General features: G+C 44.9%; 1 protein-coding gene across 1 annotated transcript in view; it reads right to left on the bottom strand.

Annotated features, from left to right (window-relative positions):
* Nucleotides 1–13,965, bottom strand: part of LOC121627747 (MAM domain-containing glycosylphosphatidylinositol anchor protein 1) — a 171,467-nt gene extending 157,502 nt beyond the window's left edge. The window contains exons 1-2 of the mRNA XM_041966793.1: nt 13,507–13,965; nt 12,255–12,344 (exon numbers count right to left, since the gene is read on the bottom strand). Of these exons, the coding sequence (XP_041822727.1) occupies nt 12,255–12,321 (67 nt within the window). The 5' untranslated portion in view covers nt 12,322–12,344; nt 13,507–13,965. The remainder of the gene's footprint in view (nt 1–12,254; nt 12,345–13,506) is intronic.
* Between the last annotated feature and the right edge of the window lie 2,016 nt (nt 13,966–15,981).

The raw sequence follows: 15,981 nt of genomic DNA, 5'->3' as shown, positions 1-15,981 counted from the left end.
GGAAAAGATGAGGATGGTTGGAGTCTGATAAAAGCCGGAGCGGCAGTAAGCCAGCACCTATCACTGAAATGTTTTCCCTCCACTACCTGTGAATACCTCACAAATATGAAGTAAGCCTCAGAAGTCTCCGCCTCCATCTCTGCAAGCTCTGTCAGATCTGCGGTGGTGCGTTCGTGTGTGCGATGTGTGAAGCAGGTTATTTCAACATTTAATCCTTTACCAGGACTTGTTGGAGCGGACGAGACAGACGGCATTCAAAACCTGAAGGGACTGATGGACCACACTGGACAACAGGCTGCGGTGTGGTTCAGGAGGAGTAAAAAACACTTCAGAAATACTACTACTGCTACTACTACTACCACTACTACTACTACTAATACTGCTGCTACTACTACCACTACTACTACTGCTGCTGCTGCTACTAACTCAAAACATGTTGTAGATTTACTGTTGTGTTGTGTAAATCTGTTGTTATATAAGGTTTTACTGATTATTAGCATCGAATAAACCGACCCTGGAATGAACTGTATGGTTGTTCATGCTTGGAAAAGACGATAAATAGAAAAATACAGTAATTGATTGCTATGATTGAAATTAGATCTGAAACCATCGGTTGATGGATTAGAAAATTATTCAGTAACAATTCTGATCTTTCATGTATCATTCATCATTTAAGTAATTTTTTTTACCATAAAAGGCAAAAGAATTCACTGTTTTCAGCTTCTCAAATGTGAACATTTGCTTCATTTCTCATCATTTTGTTATATTGAACTGATTATCTTTGGATTTTGGACTGTTGGTGGAACAGAACAAGACATTTGAAGGCATCATCTTTGACTGTGGGAGACTGTGATGGGCACTTTTAAGAATGGATTAAACCTGAGCAGCGCGGTTCACAAAGGAACCGCATGTAAAATTGCCCTCTACAAAAACTTTTTCAAACATGGTTTGGGCTAAGGCAAATAAAGTTGAGGTCGCTCCCTCATTCCCACCTTTTCTCGCTCTCTCACACTGACCCGTTCCCTCTGTTTCTTTCTCATTTTCTGAGCCCCTTGTCGGTCTAGCTCTCTGTCTCTGGGGAAGCCTTTCTTCTTTTAGCTGCTCTGTATCTGGCCCTGGCCTTTTCAATGTCACTCTCGCTGTGTCTCCCTCTGTTTTTTAATATGAGCCTTTCCCTCCGCCACGTGTCCTTTCTCCCTGCGCTCGTACGTTCGCCGAGTCTTTTCACTGAATGTCAGAATTCAATTAGATTTCACTGATGTGTTAATACCTGAAGCGGAAAGGTGGCGTTGTTGATAAACAAGTGAGGTGATAAATTGCAGAGAAACACACTTTTATGTAAATAAAACGATGTACATCACAGCTGCTAGGAAAAGCGGCTGTTGCTTCTGTCTGCATTACGGCTGCATAGCATTGCGATCGGCTGACGAATCAGAATTTTGCAGAGTGTATCTCTGGTTTCTTGGGACGAAAGTGTGAAATTTACCAGATACGTTCCCTTGCTTAACCTCTTCCTCAGATGAAGGATGTCTGGAGAAATGATTTCTTGTGTGGGCTAACATGTCCTTACTGAGCCACAGGCATCACAGTGATTGAGTTAGAAATAATATTCTCATACATGCACCTGGAAATAGAAGCTCTCATTTGTTTTTCATGTCCTCTCTGAACAAGTTTTCTACAGTGAGAGCTGCCTTTAACACTTTCACATTGACTCAAATCTCGTAAGATTTTTGATTAAATCAAGACTGCTGCATCTCTTTTCTCATCCATAATTTGCACAGACATCATGTTCTTTGGATACTTTCATTTATTTTTATTACAGTCTGCCTGCATGTTCCTCCTCTGCTGCCACGTTTCTGTTTTCCCAGGTCCCTCGGTGCTATTCTCCATTTATCCACCAGATGCCGTTGCACTTTCTCTTTTCCCCATGATCTGACGGCCCCACCCAAGCACACACCTGTTCCCACTTCTCTCATCTGCTCTGCAATTGCCTAGACTTCCCTACCCCCCTCCTCCCCTGCAACTCATTCCTCCATCAGCCACTCACTATATCTACAGCTCTATTTCCTTTTTCTTTCATCTGGAACCTGCTTTTACCTGCTTGACTTCCATGTTTGACCTTTTGCCTGCTTTTTGGACTTTGGATTCCTCTGTTTTGCATTTGTTTGCTTGTGTTCGACTGCCTTCTGGTTTTCACCTTGCCTGCTTTGTGAAACTAAGTTTTTGCTGCTTCCCATTAACTCACTGACCTCATCCTATCTGCCTGCTTTTGTCTGCATTTGGGTCCATCCCTGTTGCAGCCGCCGCCCCTGACAGATTGCACTTAGCCATCGAAGGTTCCAAGGACATTAAGTGCAGCCTATTTGTATATAAACTGATGGAAAAAAACAATTTTGTCAAGGCCCAGGCTGTTGGACCCTCAGTTCATGGCTGAGAACATAGCAGTGTTTGCCAACCTCAGGAAAAGCTTGCAGCCCTCTCTGGATTCATCCAGCAGCTCGAACGCTGGGCTGAGCATGGAGCCAGCTCCAGCTCCTGAGTTGGCTAGCCTTCTGCCAACCCCTGACATTTTCCTTTTTTTTTTTCCTTTATCTCTCCTGACATGTTTCTTTTCTTGAATTTTATATTTTTCACTTCCTCGCCTCGTGTTTCATTGCTAAACTCTTGCATTTAGAGTGGAAGGCAAAAGAAGAATTTCATTGCACAGGGAAATGTTTTATTTAACTGTGCATGTAATAAAAAAAAAAACACTTTGGCTTCACTTGATCTTTTCCTCATCACAATTTACTAGAACGATATTGTGGTTGTTCTGATATTTCCAGGTCTGAGTGACTCTCATCCAGGGGTGCTTAAACCTGGGCTGCATTAAATTGATCAAGCAGAAATTATGGTCTGGAAAAGAAAATATACATCCACTTAAACACAAAAATAAAATTAGCCTTCTAGCTACCAGCTACAACAGTCCTACTGCACAGAACACCACTCACACCAAACCTAATCCGTTGTTACACTTGAGAGAGCACTCCACAGATTTAGAATTGCACTTTTATGACATTCCTGCACTCATGATGGACAGCTTGTTTTTTTTTTTTTTAAAGATCAAATAGCTGCAGCAAAGCAGAGATAAATTATTTTTTTACTCAACACATTCCTCTTCCTTGTCAAAACGTGCCTCCTACAATACCCACAATGCAATGTCACAGCCAATAGTCACAGATCCAGGTGTGTTATGCTATGAACAGCTAATGTAGCCTTGAGCTGCTAGCATAGCTAGATGAGTGGACTACATAGGCACAAAAGGCTTTATACAACTCTTTTCCTTGCAGTCATCCTCCCCAAGATGTGAAAACAGACTCTGATGTGTAAAATCAGCAGCATTCCATGTGCACAAAAACAGTCAGCAAGTGAGCAGTTGAAACAGATGCTAAAAGCAATGGATAAAAAGTCCAGCTTTTGCCAAAATCCAGTCAAACGAACTCATTTGGAACATGACGGGTGATGTGGATGAAGGGGTATTTGAACTTATTGGGTAGGGCTGTGGGGTACGTCACTCACAAAAAGGTGTCATCCACACTCAGCTAGGTTCTATGTGAACTGGGCAGCATGGTTTGCATAAAAATACAGCAAATTTATTCTCTTTCTTCTGTAACTGTCAAATTCCTGCCAGGGTTAAAACTGCACTTGGTTTCATCTAATATGACAAGCATTTAATTGAGTCCACAATGAAAATAATTCTTACATTTCAGTCTCTTGTTTGTTTTGCCTCCCTTCACCCAAATCAAACCACCTCTCCTCATGATGCACCTTTCCCTCTGCCCTCATTTCCTGAGGTTAGTGCTGGCCCAAGCTGTCTGCTGGCTCCCCAGTGTCAGCCCTCCACCCTGCCTGTCGGCAGCTTTCAATGACAGTGTACGCTATGTCCTATATATGCAGTAAGTGGAGAGGTGGGTGGATGCTTGCCACTGAATCGGCGGATGATAGCGAGAAGATGACAGGGCTTTGGAGGAAAGAGGTGCTGGGTGTGAAGAAAGGATATAGTGAGGAGGGAGGAGGAGGAGGGAGAGGGCAAGGAAGCGAGGACGAAAAGTGATGAGGAGAGTTAAAGGGGTGTATCTGTGGAAAGGGTTTGGATGAAGGAGAGAATTAGGTTGGAATGAGGATGTAAAGTAGAGAATGGTGACATTTTGCCCCGTTTTGACATGTAAAGGGCAGCTATATGGATGGCTGGGAAGGAAAAGAGGATCAGAGAGAGAAGAAGGGAAGTGAGGAAGATGACAGGAACATCTTTCTTGACAGGTACAGGTTTAGTAGATGGGTAAAGTCAGAATGAGGGAGGAGGAGGAGGAAGAGAGGGATCAGGATGTGTAGCTGGTGGCAGGTAAATTGCTACACTGACAACATGGGGACTTTTTAACATATCCAGCAGATTATACCCCATCTCCTCTGAGCCAGCTGAGATGCATGGAGGAAGACGGGAAAGTGTGAGAGCAGCAAGCTAAACATTTCAAACATTTAAAGTGCCAGATTTTTTTTTTCACTGAAACCGTCAGGAGCAGGGGAGGAAGGGGGAGAGCGGTTTTCTGCTGAGGGCGAGCGGGCTTGAGAGAGCGAGTGCAAACGAGAACTAGAGAAGGAGAGGGCGAGATCTCAAAGCAGCACGCATCGCTGAATTATTGAGGCCAGACGTGTGTAGAAGCAGAAGATGGATTTCCAGCCCTGATCCCTTCCCGCTGTCAGAAAGTTTAGTTGGACACGACCAACTCCAGCAGTTGCGGTTGTTTTGTTGTTGTTCGGGGGTTTTCAGCGCACACCGCAGGGAAAGGCAGAACATATGTGGGAGGAGCAGCCTCGAGAAGTGTGGTTTTAGCAGTGTGTGTGTGTGTGTGTGCTTCCTGCCACTCTTTAAGTCTGCGCATATCTGTATGATAAGGTCTTCCCTGGCAGCCTGTAGATATGTGCAGGTTTTCTATGAAGTGACAGATCAATATATGTCTGTGCTGAAGGTGCGACAGGCGGCGAGAACGGCTGCCAGTATGCATAGCACTTTGCACGCTGTGAAACCTCACCATTTGCTCAGTGTGACTCAACAATATCACAAATATCCTAAAGCTCCCTGAGGAGATTAACACCTACTGTAAAGACCAGCACAGCGTGTCGATGCCAACAGATCATCAGGGGTCGTCACAAAATATTATAGATGACCACATGACTCTACATTGTAACCAAACTTTCGATGAAATGAGGTTTGTTTTGCACTATTTAAAACATATATTTGCCATTTTGATGGAAAATCTATCAAAATTATTGTAACTTTACTTGGTTGTTTGACCCTCTCTGTGCAGAGCGATGCATGTTCAGAGTTTGAAGTTGCGGCTGTTTTCACATTCATGTGCTGGAGGGGGCAAGTTTCTCTGTGCTTCAATCAGAGTTCAACAAATATACGTACAATCATGATTTTGTGATGTCACAGCTAGTTTGGAAGCCAATCATGGTTCAATATGCAACTCACACACGTGTGATGTGGAAACGCGAAGCCTCCAGTGCAAATAGGGTGGATTTGGGATTTTTTTTCAATGAGGCAGATGTACACGTAACTATAAGATTTTTTTAAAAGGTAATTGAATATTTGGTTGAAAAAACACATCAGACAGCCATTATTATCTATATATGTCTTAAAACATGTCTAGAGGAGATTATTAAGTTCTGTGAAAACCCTCAGTGGCAGGACCAAAGAAAGAAATGAGAGCTGAAGACAAAAGACAGGAGGGTGAAAGAGAAGGTAGTGAAGAAGACAGAGAGTGACGGTGTGAGAGAAGTGCAGGAGGAGGCAGACGGTCTCTGATGTAAGCCATGTTCTCACCGCTGTTCACAACCGTCCTGTCGCCTTCATGAATAAGTTAGATGCCAAATGTTCCCTCCCTCTCATGTCCATGCGTGCAAACGCACACACACACTACAGCCCTTGTTCCTTCACTCTCAAGACACCAGGACCAGGACCCACGCACACACAGGAAACACCTACACTCCGACAGCTTCGCTAGTTTAACCTCTACTACAGCATATTCAAATATTACGTTTCCCTGCATTCCCAAAAAGCGTGCACAGAGGCACAAACAAGGACTCACATTGTGCATATTCCCTCCTGAAGCTGAGGCAGTAAGAGGTGCTTGATAACGTCTGACAGAGTGACACGAGTACAGAGGAGAAAAGTGAAACCTCCCTGACAGCTTTTCCTACTCACAGGGCACCCACGTCGCCCCGCTACGCTCTGGACCACTCTCATCCAAAGAGGTGTGAGTGTGTGTGTGTGTGTGCATGTGTGCGTGCGCACGCCCGTGTGTGTGTGTGTGTAGGCCTGTGTTTTGTTACTGTGTGTGTGACACTGACTAACATGCCGGTACAGAGCGATGAGAGTGGGTGAGAGTGAGGTAATGATCTCTGAGTTCAGCGAAAGGTAAATGCAGTCAGAGATGTTTGCGCACGTGCATGTCTGCATGTGCATGTGAAAGTTGTGCGTGGGCTCCCGTGTGTGTGCGCGGACGTGACCTGCATGAACAACAGCATCATCATGCGAGAGAGTGAAGCACAAAGACAGGAAAAAAGAAATAAAAGTGAGCAGAGAGGAAGGAGGCTTTACATGATGATCTGTGAGCAAACATATAATTCTGTCAGGCCTTCAGTATAGACACATCTCAACGTTTCACCCCTCCTCATCAAACTTTCATCTTTGATTTCTTTGAGCCTGACTAAGAGAAAAACAGAAATACTTAAAGTGAATACAGATTATGAAATGAAGTAAAAGCAGTCAGTGTGGACCCAGCAAGAGGCTTTACAGTGTCAGTTGACAGAAAACATCCGATGGGTTTTAATGCATACTTAAAGTAAACTGTACCTCTTAAGGGGGTAGTTGAAATTTCTAAGAATGATTTGCTTCCTTGCAGAGAGTTACGTTAGAGCACGGACTTTATGCTAAGCTAACCAGTGGCTGCCTCCAACTATATATTTACTGTACAGGCATGAGAGTGGTATCGATCTTCCCATTTAACTTCTGCAAGAGAGCTCTTTTTTTGTACTGTATTTGAGCAAAGAAGTGAAATGAAATACATACATTACACCAAGACTTGCCAGACTATGCTTTCTTAGGAGATATATTACTATCTCACCTCACTTAGTGCCCCAGAGTGCCAGACTGCCCACCTCTACCTGCCGCTTTGCGCCCACCCCGGGCTCAGAGTGGAACTGGTGGGAGGCAGGGTGATAAATTAGACCTCCCAAGACGTTGTCTTAGCACTCTTATCCTTTAGCCCCAGGTTGCAAGGCTAGTGTAAACCACAGTCAACATATCACTTTGGCCATAGGCCGATGGCTCTGCTGCTGACCTGTGGGTTAATAGAAATGTTGTCAGGCTTTAATATCCAGTCAGCCATACAGAAAAAATAGGGATCTGGAGAGAAGAGGAGAGGAGAGGAGGATCAAGGGCATAAAAGTGGAAAAGATTGAGCTGACTAAGCATCAAAACAAGGAGGTTGCGCACTGTATTTCATATGTTAACATTCTCAAGGTGTGACCCTTTTAATATTAAGGCAGCGGGAGGTACCTCGTCACACAATGGACCTAGTTAACGCGAGAAAAAAAAATGGGAGCAAGAAGAGATAATTAAAGCACCGTGTGCACTAAAAGTTTCAGCAGAAGGGATGAGATCAGAGACACTGACAGAGATGAGAGGAGACAGACACAAAAAGAGGGAGGGACAGGAGACAAAGAGGGGAGCAGGCAGAAACCACCGCTCGAGTCTAATAGGCAAAGTGGTTCACATCTAAATTTTCAATTTTTAATTGTGGTAAACAATGGAGAATCTGATATACATTACAAACAATAAAGACACTTGCCAACATTCATCAGCTGTCCTACGCCGCCAGCCCATTATCTCCTATCTGTTCCGTGCAAAGAATAGCTCCCCTAATCGCCTGGCACTCCACACCATAATCAAGCTTCCAAAGCAGACAAACCACTGAATTCTTTTGTCCAAATATTGAACTGCTTCTCATGTCTCCTCTCAGTCATATCTATCTATCTATCTATCTATCTATCTATCTACCTACCTGTCTGTCTGTCTCTCTATCTATCTATTTGGACAGCTGGAAAAACAGTTTGAGCACCACTAATTAAATTCCAAGGACTTCAATTAGACGTAATATAGAGGAAAAGGTCATTGAACAATTGCTGACATTACCGATTTACATACACTTTCATGTGAAGAGAGTATAATGTGTGAAGCAAAAACAGGTGTGTGTGTGTGTGTGTGTGCAGCGTGAGTACAGTGAGCAGAAAAATAAAGCAAAGAGGTAAAGAGTAGGAGGAGGATAGTAGGTGTCAGACTGTGGGAGGTAAAAGATTATCATCATCTCTAGCTTAATGCTTCAGTCTCTTTCTATCGCCGTCTCCCGTCCCCTCCTCCATTGCCTCAGAGCCACCAATAAATTATGGATGCTTATTAGAAAAGGGCAATATTCAGCATCCAAAATAAACTCAGCAGCAAGAGACATAAAAGAGACACAAACAAAAAGTGCTGATGTGGGGAGAGGAAGAGTTAAAGTCACATGGGAGCCAGTGGCCAGGCCAGTGAAACCTGGAATGATCTCTTTCTAGGTCACCGGCTTTCAACCCGTGTGCCATGGCAAGCTAATGTACTGCAGCGAGTCAAGCTCCACATTAAGAAGATGCTCAAATGTTGGGTGCTTCTCATCTACACACACACACAGACAGACTGCAAATAAAAAAACTAGCAATGTATTCCAAGCGTTTCATTCTTCCTTGGGCAACATCTTCAAAGTGATGTTAAATTTGTGCGCAATGTAGGCATATTAAACTTTTTCACTTTCTGCATCTCTTGTAGTGCTTTGTTCTATGGCCAGTGGCAAGGCCTCAACTCTCCTGCTGCTGCAAGGGCCTTGCTCAAATCCAGAAAAAACACTGTTAAGCAAAATCATTGATTTAAGTTCATTAAATTTCCTGTTAACAAGCACATAATGACGCATCACATTGCTGGCTAATGCAGCTTGGATTCCATCTACAGCCCTCGCTAATGGTTTCGTGTGACTTCGTCAAGCAATCAATAATTTGGTGTCCCTGTGAATTTCGTTTGCTTCACAGAGTGTGATGTGATGCAGCAGCGGGAAGATGGAGAGACACTCTTCTGGTACACTTTGTCTGGACCGATGTCGTAACTGCTGAGTCCTTCAGACGGGGCGTCAAATCCTGCGAGGCTGTCTTGAAATTTTCTGAACTTCCCCTAATCCTTAAATATGTTGAGAGTTGTACATGTGAGTGACGCATCATGCTTGTAAAGCCTGGGATTACAGTATATCCAGATTAAACGAAACTTGAAAATCACTATATACATACGTACGCAGGGATGATCGTGACCAGTGTGTGGAGAGGCATATAAAAAGCTTATCTCTTACCAAAAAAAAAACAGTAGTAAAGAGGAGAGAGTGATCTTCATAAACCTGCATAACAAATCTTAATGTGAAAAAAAAATGGTGTGCAGCTTTTCCTTTGAAGTACAGAATCGTATTTCCTCGGCACACTTGTCCGTCCAATCTCCACTTGATGGACAGGTGTTACAGGCTTTTTGACAGCCTATCAAAACTCACAGAAGTGCAATCAATACTACACTGCTGCAAGAGAAACGGTGACTGATCCACAAGTCCCTGCTGAGCCAGCAAACTGTTGCAGTGGGGAGAAAAGTGTGCCTGACGTGCAAACACGTCCCACTCGCACAAGCGTCTGCGCACACACACACACACGTGGACACACTGCACATCTCGCACTCACATGCACGAGCGCATAACACCTGCACGCACAGACTCACAGGCATGAGCTGACAAAAACCGCACGCATCCAAACACACCCCAGAGAAGGCTACAGTAAATGAAGCTCGCAGCCGTCCAAAGAGCTGACATCAATCAGGCACGCTTACGCCGCTCGGCTCCCGACGGACGGTGAGTCGCATCTGTCTGCTAAAGCAAGTGCTAAACAATTCCAAAGTGAAGGAAACCATTTTATGCATATCTGCATACACAGCGAGCGAGTGCGCCAGACTCGTTGGCTCCCTTCCCGATCTTCCCCATTTGTGTTGTTTGCTGCAATTGTGCGAATTGTGAAACGGTTTGTTCTTATTGAATGACTCTTTTTACCTACATGAAACAGTTGCTGCACAGGTACGCACAGCTGAGCACCACCACCACACAAGCCACAGGGGAAGCTGGGGCCTGTGAAAGCTGGCCAGTCTGATTTCCAGAAAGCTTGTGGGACTTTTCCTTCCTCGCGAGAGGCTGACAGGCTGTTGCACATGATACAAGTAACCTATAACACTGGGGTGGGAAAAAAAGAACTAAACATCAGTGCAGCCTCCATCGTTCAAACCTCTCTGCTTCGACCGAATGCATATTTGTGACAGAGCCCAGGAGGCACAGATGCACAAATTTTTCATGACAATCAGTGTATCGCCCTGTAGAGAACCCAAAAGTGTTTCATACAGTTATTATGAAAAAAAAATAAATGAGGACAAGAATGCACAAGGGCAAACTGGAAATGTGAGCCTTCTGCAGGACAGCATAACTAGATCAGAAGTCACTCCATGAGGAGACAACCGATGAAAAAAATGAACACACGCTCCTGCACAACGATTGCTGGCATCCAAAGAAAGTTCTAGATATATATATATATATTCAAACTGCTACGTTTCCAAAATACCTGATATATGTATGCAGGAAATATTTTGGAAGGCATATAACAGCGAGTTCCAAACAGATTTATGGTAAATCCTGGCTTTATCAAAGAAGGTGAAGCCTACACCTGCTGGTAAAAAAAAAGATCCCAGATAAGTATATGTGATGCTGCTAAAACTCAGGTACAATCTTTTGTCATTTTAACGCCATGCTTGACAATTCCTATAAAAACAGATAGTGGGGGAAAAAAATAAAGTTCTTGAGATCTCATCCGGCACTGTCACAGTACACAGACAGTGATCTGTCTGCGGCTGTGAGTCACAAAAACACACCAGATTTTGGAAAAGAAAGTATTGTTTACTGATGCATCACTCTAATGCTACAAAAAGTTGGTGGTCAGAACGAAATACATACAGAACATAACAGAGGCTATAAAAGATTGGAGACCTGCCCATGTAAGTTCGAACTTGCGCTAAAACTGACACCTGCATGTGCAGCATTAGAGTTGGTGTAAGCCTGATTGGTTCGCAAGGACTTCTGCATGGCCTATATGCTTCAGCACATTCAGCTGACAGACTGTCAGCATTTCTCAACGTGACAGCAGGCTGCGGGATTGCTCATGACAACGGCACTCTGTGCTACTATGACTAAACAGACCTTGTTTTCAATGGCTGCCACAAGCCTTCAAACATCAAAATCAAAGTATCAAAGCTGACAGATCAGTTTGTGTGCCTGACATGCCCGAAGGGACAGGATGGATGCGTATCTGGACAGGTGCCTGTAGCTGAAGAAACTGAGCCTCTGTAGTACGGCGAGGCCGTCTTAAGGAGAGGACAAATTCTGCGCTTCTTCCTTAAAAGCACAGTGCGACCGTCCTGTTTAACCTGACAAAGAAGGAGCTTCATCTCAGGGAGCTCTGCCAGTTTTATTCTCCTCTTCAAACCTGTTGTCTGTCTGTGTGTGTGTGTGTGTGTGTGTGTGTGTGTGTGTGTGTGCGTGTGTGTGTGCGTGTGCAGTAAGTTATATAGCGGCCAAACTATAACCTCCATGCAGTAATAACCATAAACCTTTAAACAATAATTCAAAGTTTGATCATACTTTGTGTGATAAAGCATTAATCTGTAGGCTTAATGTGAATTTTCGCCATAAAGATTAATATCAGCCTTAAAATGGAATTAGATCGGTCTTACAGCAGGTGGGTTTCCCCTCCTCTACAGTGCTGGATGTTTTCCCAGCCTCCTCCTGTGACTTCTAAGAACTAATATCTCCCTCTCAAGTTAATTTGCTGTCGATCTCCCTGAAGCTATTCTCAGTAGTTTAAATGCCAGTTATTATACTGCCTCCTATTAGCGCCAGCTGAAACACGGACAATATGTGGCACAGAGAAGCCCTTAATTAAGGTTATGGGCTAATAATTGAACAAATTAACATTGCTGCTGCAGTGGAGCTCACTCAGCCTGCACTAATAAAGCATGCATTGATGTAATAATAGGAATACATTTGTAAATTTCACATTCTTACCATAAACTCCTTGGCCCCAGGCGAGAGGACAGACACTAGAAAATAACAAAATCCAGAAAAGCTCCATGTTCAGCTCAGTTCCCTCATAACCTGAGAAAGAGTGAGACACACAGGGAGAGAGAGAGGTGAAAACGCTGGCACGAAAGGAACAGCCTGCAAATTTATGTGACAAACAACAGGCGACAGCTGAGTGACTGTTATCTAGAAGGAAGAGGAGGTACTGCCAATTGTTTCTGTCGTGTTCAACTACGTCCCCTTCAACCCCTTAAGCCCCGAAAATAATATTAGCGGCCCGCCGCACAGCCTGCACCCTGTCATTCAATTTAAAGGATACCAATCACAAATGGTGGATTATAGAAAGTTTACAAGCAGGGCTGTGTGTGTTGGAGAATTGGACTTTGACAGGATTGTCTGCTGTTCATCGTGACTTAACCTCCTCTGCCCCCCCCCCCAATCCACCTTGACTACATCTATCTCCTCCTCCTCCTCCTCTGGAGGGGGGTATTCAGTTCAAGAGAGGAGAAAACTGAGGATTAGACTGCAGTATTCATTGAGGATTAGCTACAACAAGTGGGGTCATGCACCTTAGACCCCACCCGCACATACACACACACCGTTTGCTTGGATACGGAATTATTGCTTTAATGTTCGTGCAGATATATTTTTTTTAACACCTTTTTGTTTATCTCATCAGCAGCACCCTGTTTAAATGCATCACAGCATTGCTGCCGGTCACAGGTTGGTTACATCCCTGCACAATTCATAACCTGTGGAAACCCTGAAGAACAAGCGTGAGAGGCAGCAGGAGTCAGAGGCTAATGGACTCTCTTATGTGACTCTTCTGAGCGAGCAGGAGGTTCCTCCGACGTCTGGCCCCCGCATCTGTATCACGCCTCTGAGTCGGCCGCATTGACAGGTTGCATTACACAGCGCGCCGTAATCAAAGTTTCATTGTGCGGTGCGTGTGAGTTAATACCCTGTGTTAATGTCAGGGCGCGCGGCACGAGAGTTGCTCATTCTCATTCATTCTTCATGTCTGTCATCGTTATGTTGCCCGCTTAAAACGAGATGATGCAAATTAAATAAAGGTAGAATGAGGCACAAACATGATGATCATGTTGCTGGTGTTAAACTGCACATTTAAATGTTAGAAATGTGCATAGACGAGATGCAAAGTCAACAGATAGTAACCCGGACAAAAAAGGGGGGAAATGTAATCTGTGCGGGCACATCATCCCCGCTGCGTCTCTACCTTGTCTCCGAGGTGCCGTGCTTTGGGTCAGTCTGTTACCCGGCGCGGCGCGCACTCCTCCCGGCGCAGCGAGGTGGATTCCTCCGCTCTCCGTGAGACCAACCCGCCTCCGTGTCTCTGCACAGAATGTGTCGAAAAGTTATATATCCTCCTCCAGTTGGGCGTCCGGTGTGAGCTTTACAATTCCCGGAGAGTATAGTGGAGAGTTCGCTGAGCTCCCAGACCGCTCAAATGATCTCCTCGGTGTGTTAAACTTTTATTTTACGCACAGGCAAGCGGGCAGCGGAATCTGACCGCCGCTCGTCTCCACAGCAGAGTCCCTCTTCCCAACGATGCAAATAAAACCACTTTCCCTTTGAAAAACTCAAGCAAGGCTAGAAAAAGGCAGAAAAAAAATCTTCGACTCTCCTCTTTTGTGGATAATCTACTTTTAAAGGCGTGGTTGAAATGGCTGTGCTGCCGCTCTCTGCCTGCCTCTGACCGGTGACAGTCTAGTGAAGCCCCTCTAACACAATCATGCGCTCTGAAAATGAGCTCCCCTCCGCTCGTTCAATCAGCGCTGTGTCTGTGGACTCCAAGTGGTGCTGGCCAAGTGGAATATGTGCGCTGACTGAGAACGACCGCCCCTGTCTGTTAAAGGAGAGAGAGGGCTGGAGAGAGGGGAGGGGGGGAGGACAGAGGCTCACACATAGACGCGCTCAAGCCTCACAGCTCCAGACTGAACAGGTTGTCTACAGAGCGCCACTCTCTCTCTGCTTTTTCCCCCGTCCCGCTCCTCAATCCGCTCTGGAATAGGTTTCCGAGCCTGTTGGGTGCCACAGGATGTCTCTAAAAGCCGAGGGGGGCAGCGGCGTTTTCTGTGTTTTTCCCTGTTTGCGTCTCTTTGTCGGAGTTCGCCCTGCTGCGGTGCCACCAAACGTCGATGCCAATTAAAACTGAAAGGCGCTCCGAAAGTTTTTGGCCTAATGGAGGAGCCCTTAACACCAGCACCCCTCCCCGTGGACCAATTATTTATGACAGCAAAAATAGACTGGCTGTTGAACCCCATACACTCTCTCTCTCTCTCTCTCTCTGTGGTGTGTGTGTGTGTGTGTGTGTGAGAGAGAGAGAGAGCGCATGCATATTAAAGCATATTAAAAGCCTACATTCACTTACACACTCGTCCCCCCCTCGCCTCTCTGTCTCCACTCACAGGCACCCAGAGTTGTGATGGCGGGTTTCAGGCTTCCCATCGAGACCACGAGGGGGCGTGCTTCAGCTCATTACCGCTGATGTGATGCACGTGCGTGTGCGTGCGCGCGCGCGTCTGTTTGTGCGCGTGTGGTGCGAAATGAGCGCCCTGAGAGCTGCCGCTTTATCACGGAGCGGTCTTTCTGCGAGCAGCTGGACTGAATGAAACGGACACTTTAAACATCAAGCAGCCTGCTTATCAGAGCAGGGAGAGCAATCCGTCACTGAACGGAAGGGACGCTCCATTACACTGTCTTTGTTTAAACAGTGCACAAGTTATATGGCATTCCTCCTCCTTGTCATACAGTTTTGAACTGCGACGGTGGCGAGGATGGCTTGGACATATGTGCAGTGTGTTCATTTCTTTGTGCGGAAGAGTTTGTGATAAGACGAAGGAGAAAAGAAAAGGTAGAGCGGACGACGCAGCAGTGAGCGTCATCATCAGACTTAGAAGTATGTGAGCCTGGAAATAAAATGAGACCTTGCAGATAGGGAGATATTAAACTGCCCAGTTTCCTTTTCTTCTTCCAGGCTCATTTGTTACACGACTGGTTCGCCTTGTTCAAATAATTCTGCGCGATAAAGAAATGAATGCACATTTTAACCTTGAGGATCGACTGCAGATGAATAGCTGTTTGGTAAATATTTAGTCCGAAGCACTGAGTGGGAGGATTTTGCAATTTCAGGATGGTGTGTGTATGTGTGTGTGGTGAAAAGTTCATGTGCATATTACTAAATACCATGTAGCTGTAATCCATTTTGACTGCACAACCTCAGCACATGACACAACATTAATAAAGTCTTTTTTCTATCATCAAATAAAGGAAGTGTGAAGTTCTGCATTAATCACAATCTCCTACAGTTGGTGTCTGTGTGGTCTTGTCTGCAACTGATTCATTTTCTGAAAATGAATTTGTAACACACACACACACACAGTGTATCATGCAGACACAGCGTCTTACAGTAAAGTGGCAGGTTGTGTGCTATGCTAAAGGGCACTTCAGTAGTCGAGGCTGTGAGGAGCATTTCTCATTCTATTCAGCTGCCAACACCCCCCCCAGACTTTCTGGGTTTGGAACTAACAACCCCCCAGTCAGATGTCCATCTGTCTATTCTGCAGGCTGCAGGCCTCTGATGTTAAACTTCAAAGCGGCCTGTTCTGTTCTCTGAATGACTTTTGCACCGATACTGCCGAGACAAGCAACGTTAATTAATCACAGTTTGGAAAATATTTGCTTGAAAAAA

Source organism: Chelmon rostratus, chromosome 1, assembly GCF_017976325.1.
Source record: "Chelmon rostratus isolate fCheRos1 chromosome 1, fCheRos1.pri, whole genome shotgun sequence".
Lineage (NCBI taxonomy): Eukaryota > Metazoa > Chordata > Actinopteri > Chaetodontiformes > Chaetodontidae > Chelmon > Chelmon rostratus.
This window is presented reverse-complemented; position numbering and strand designations above follow the sequence as displayed.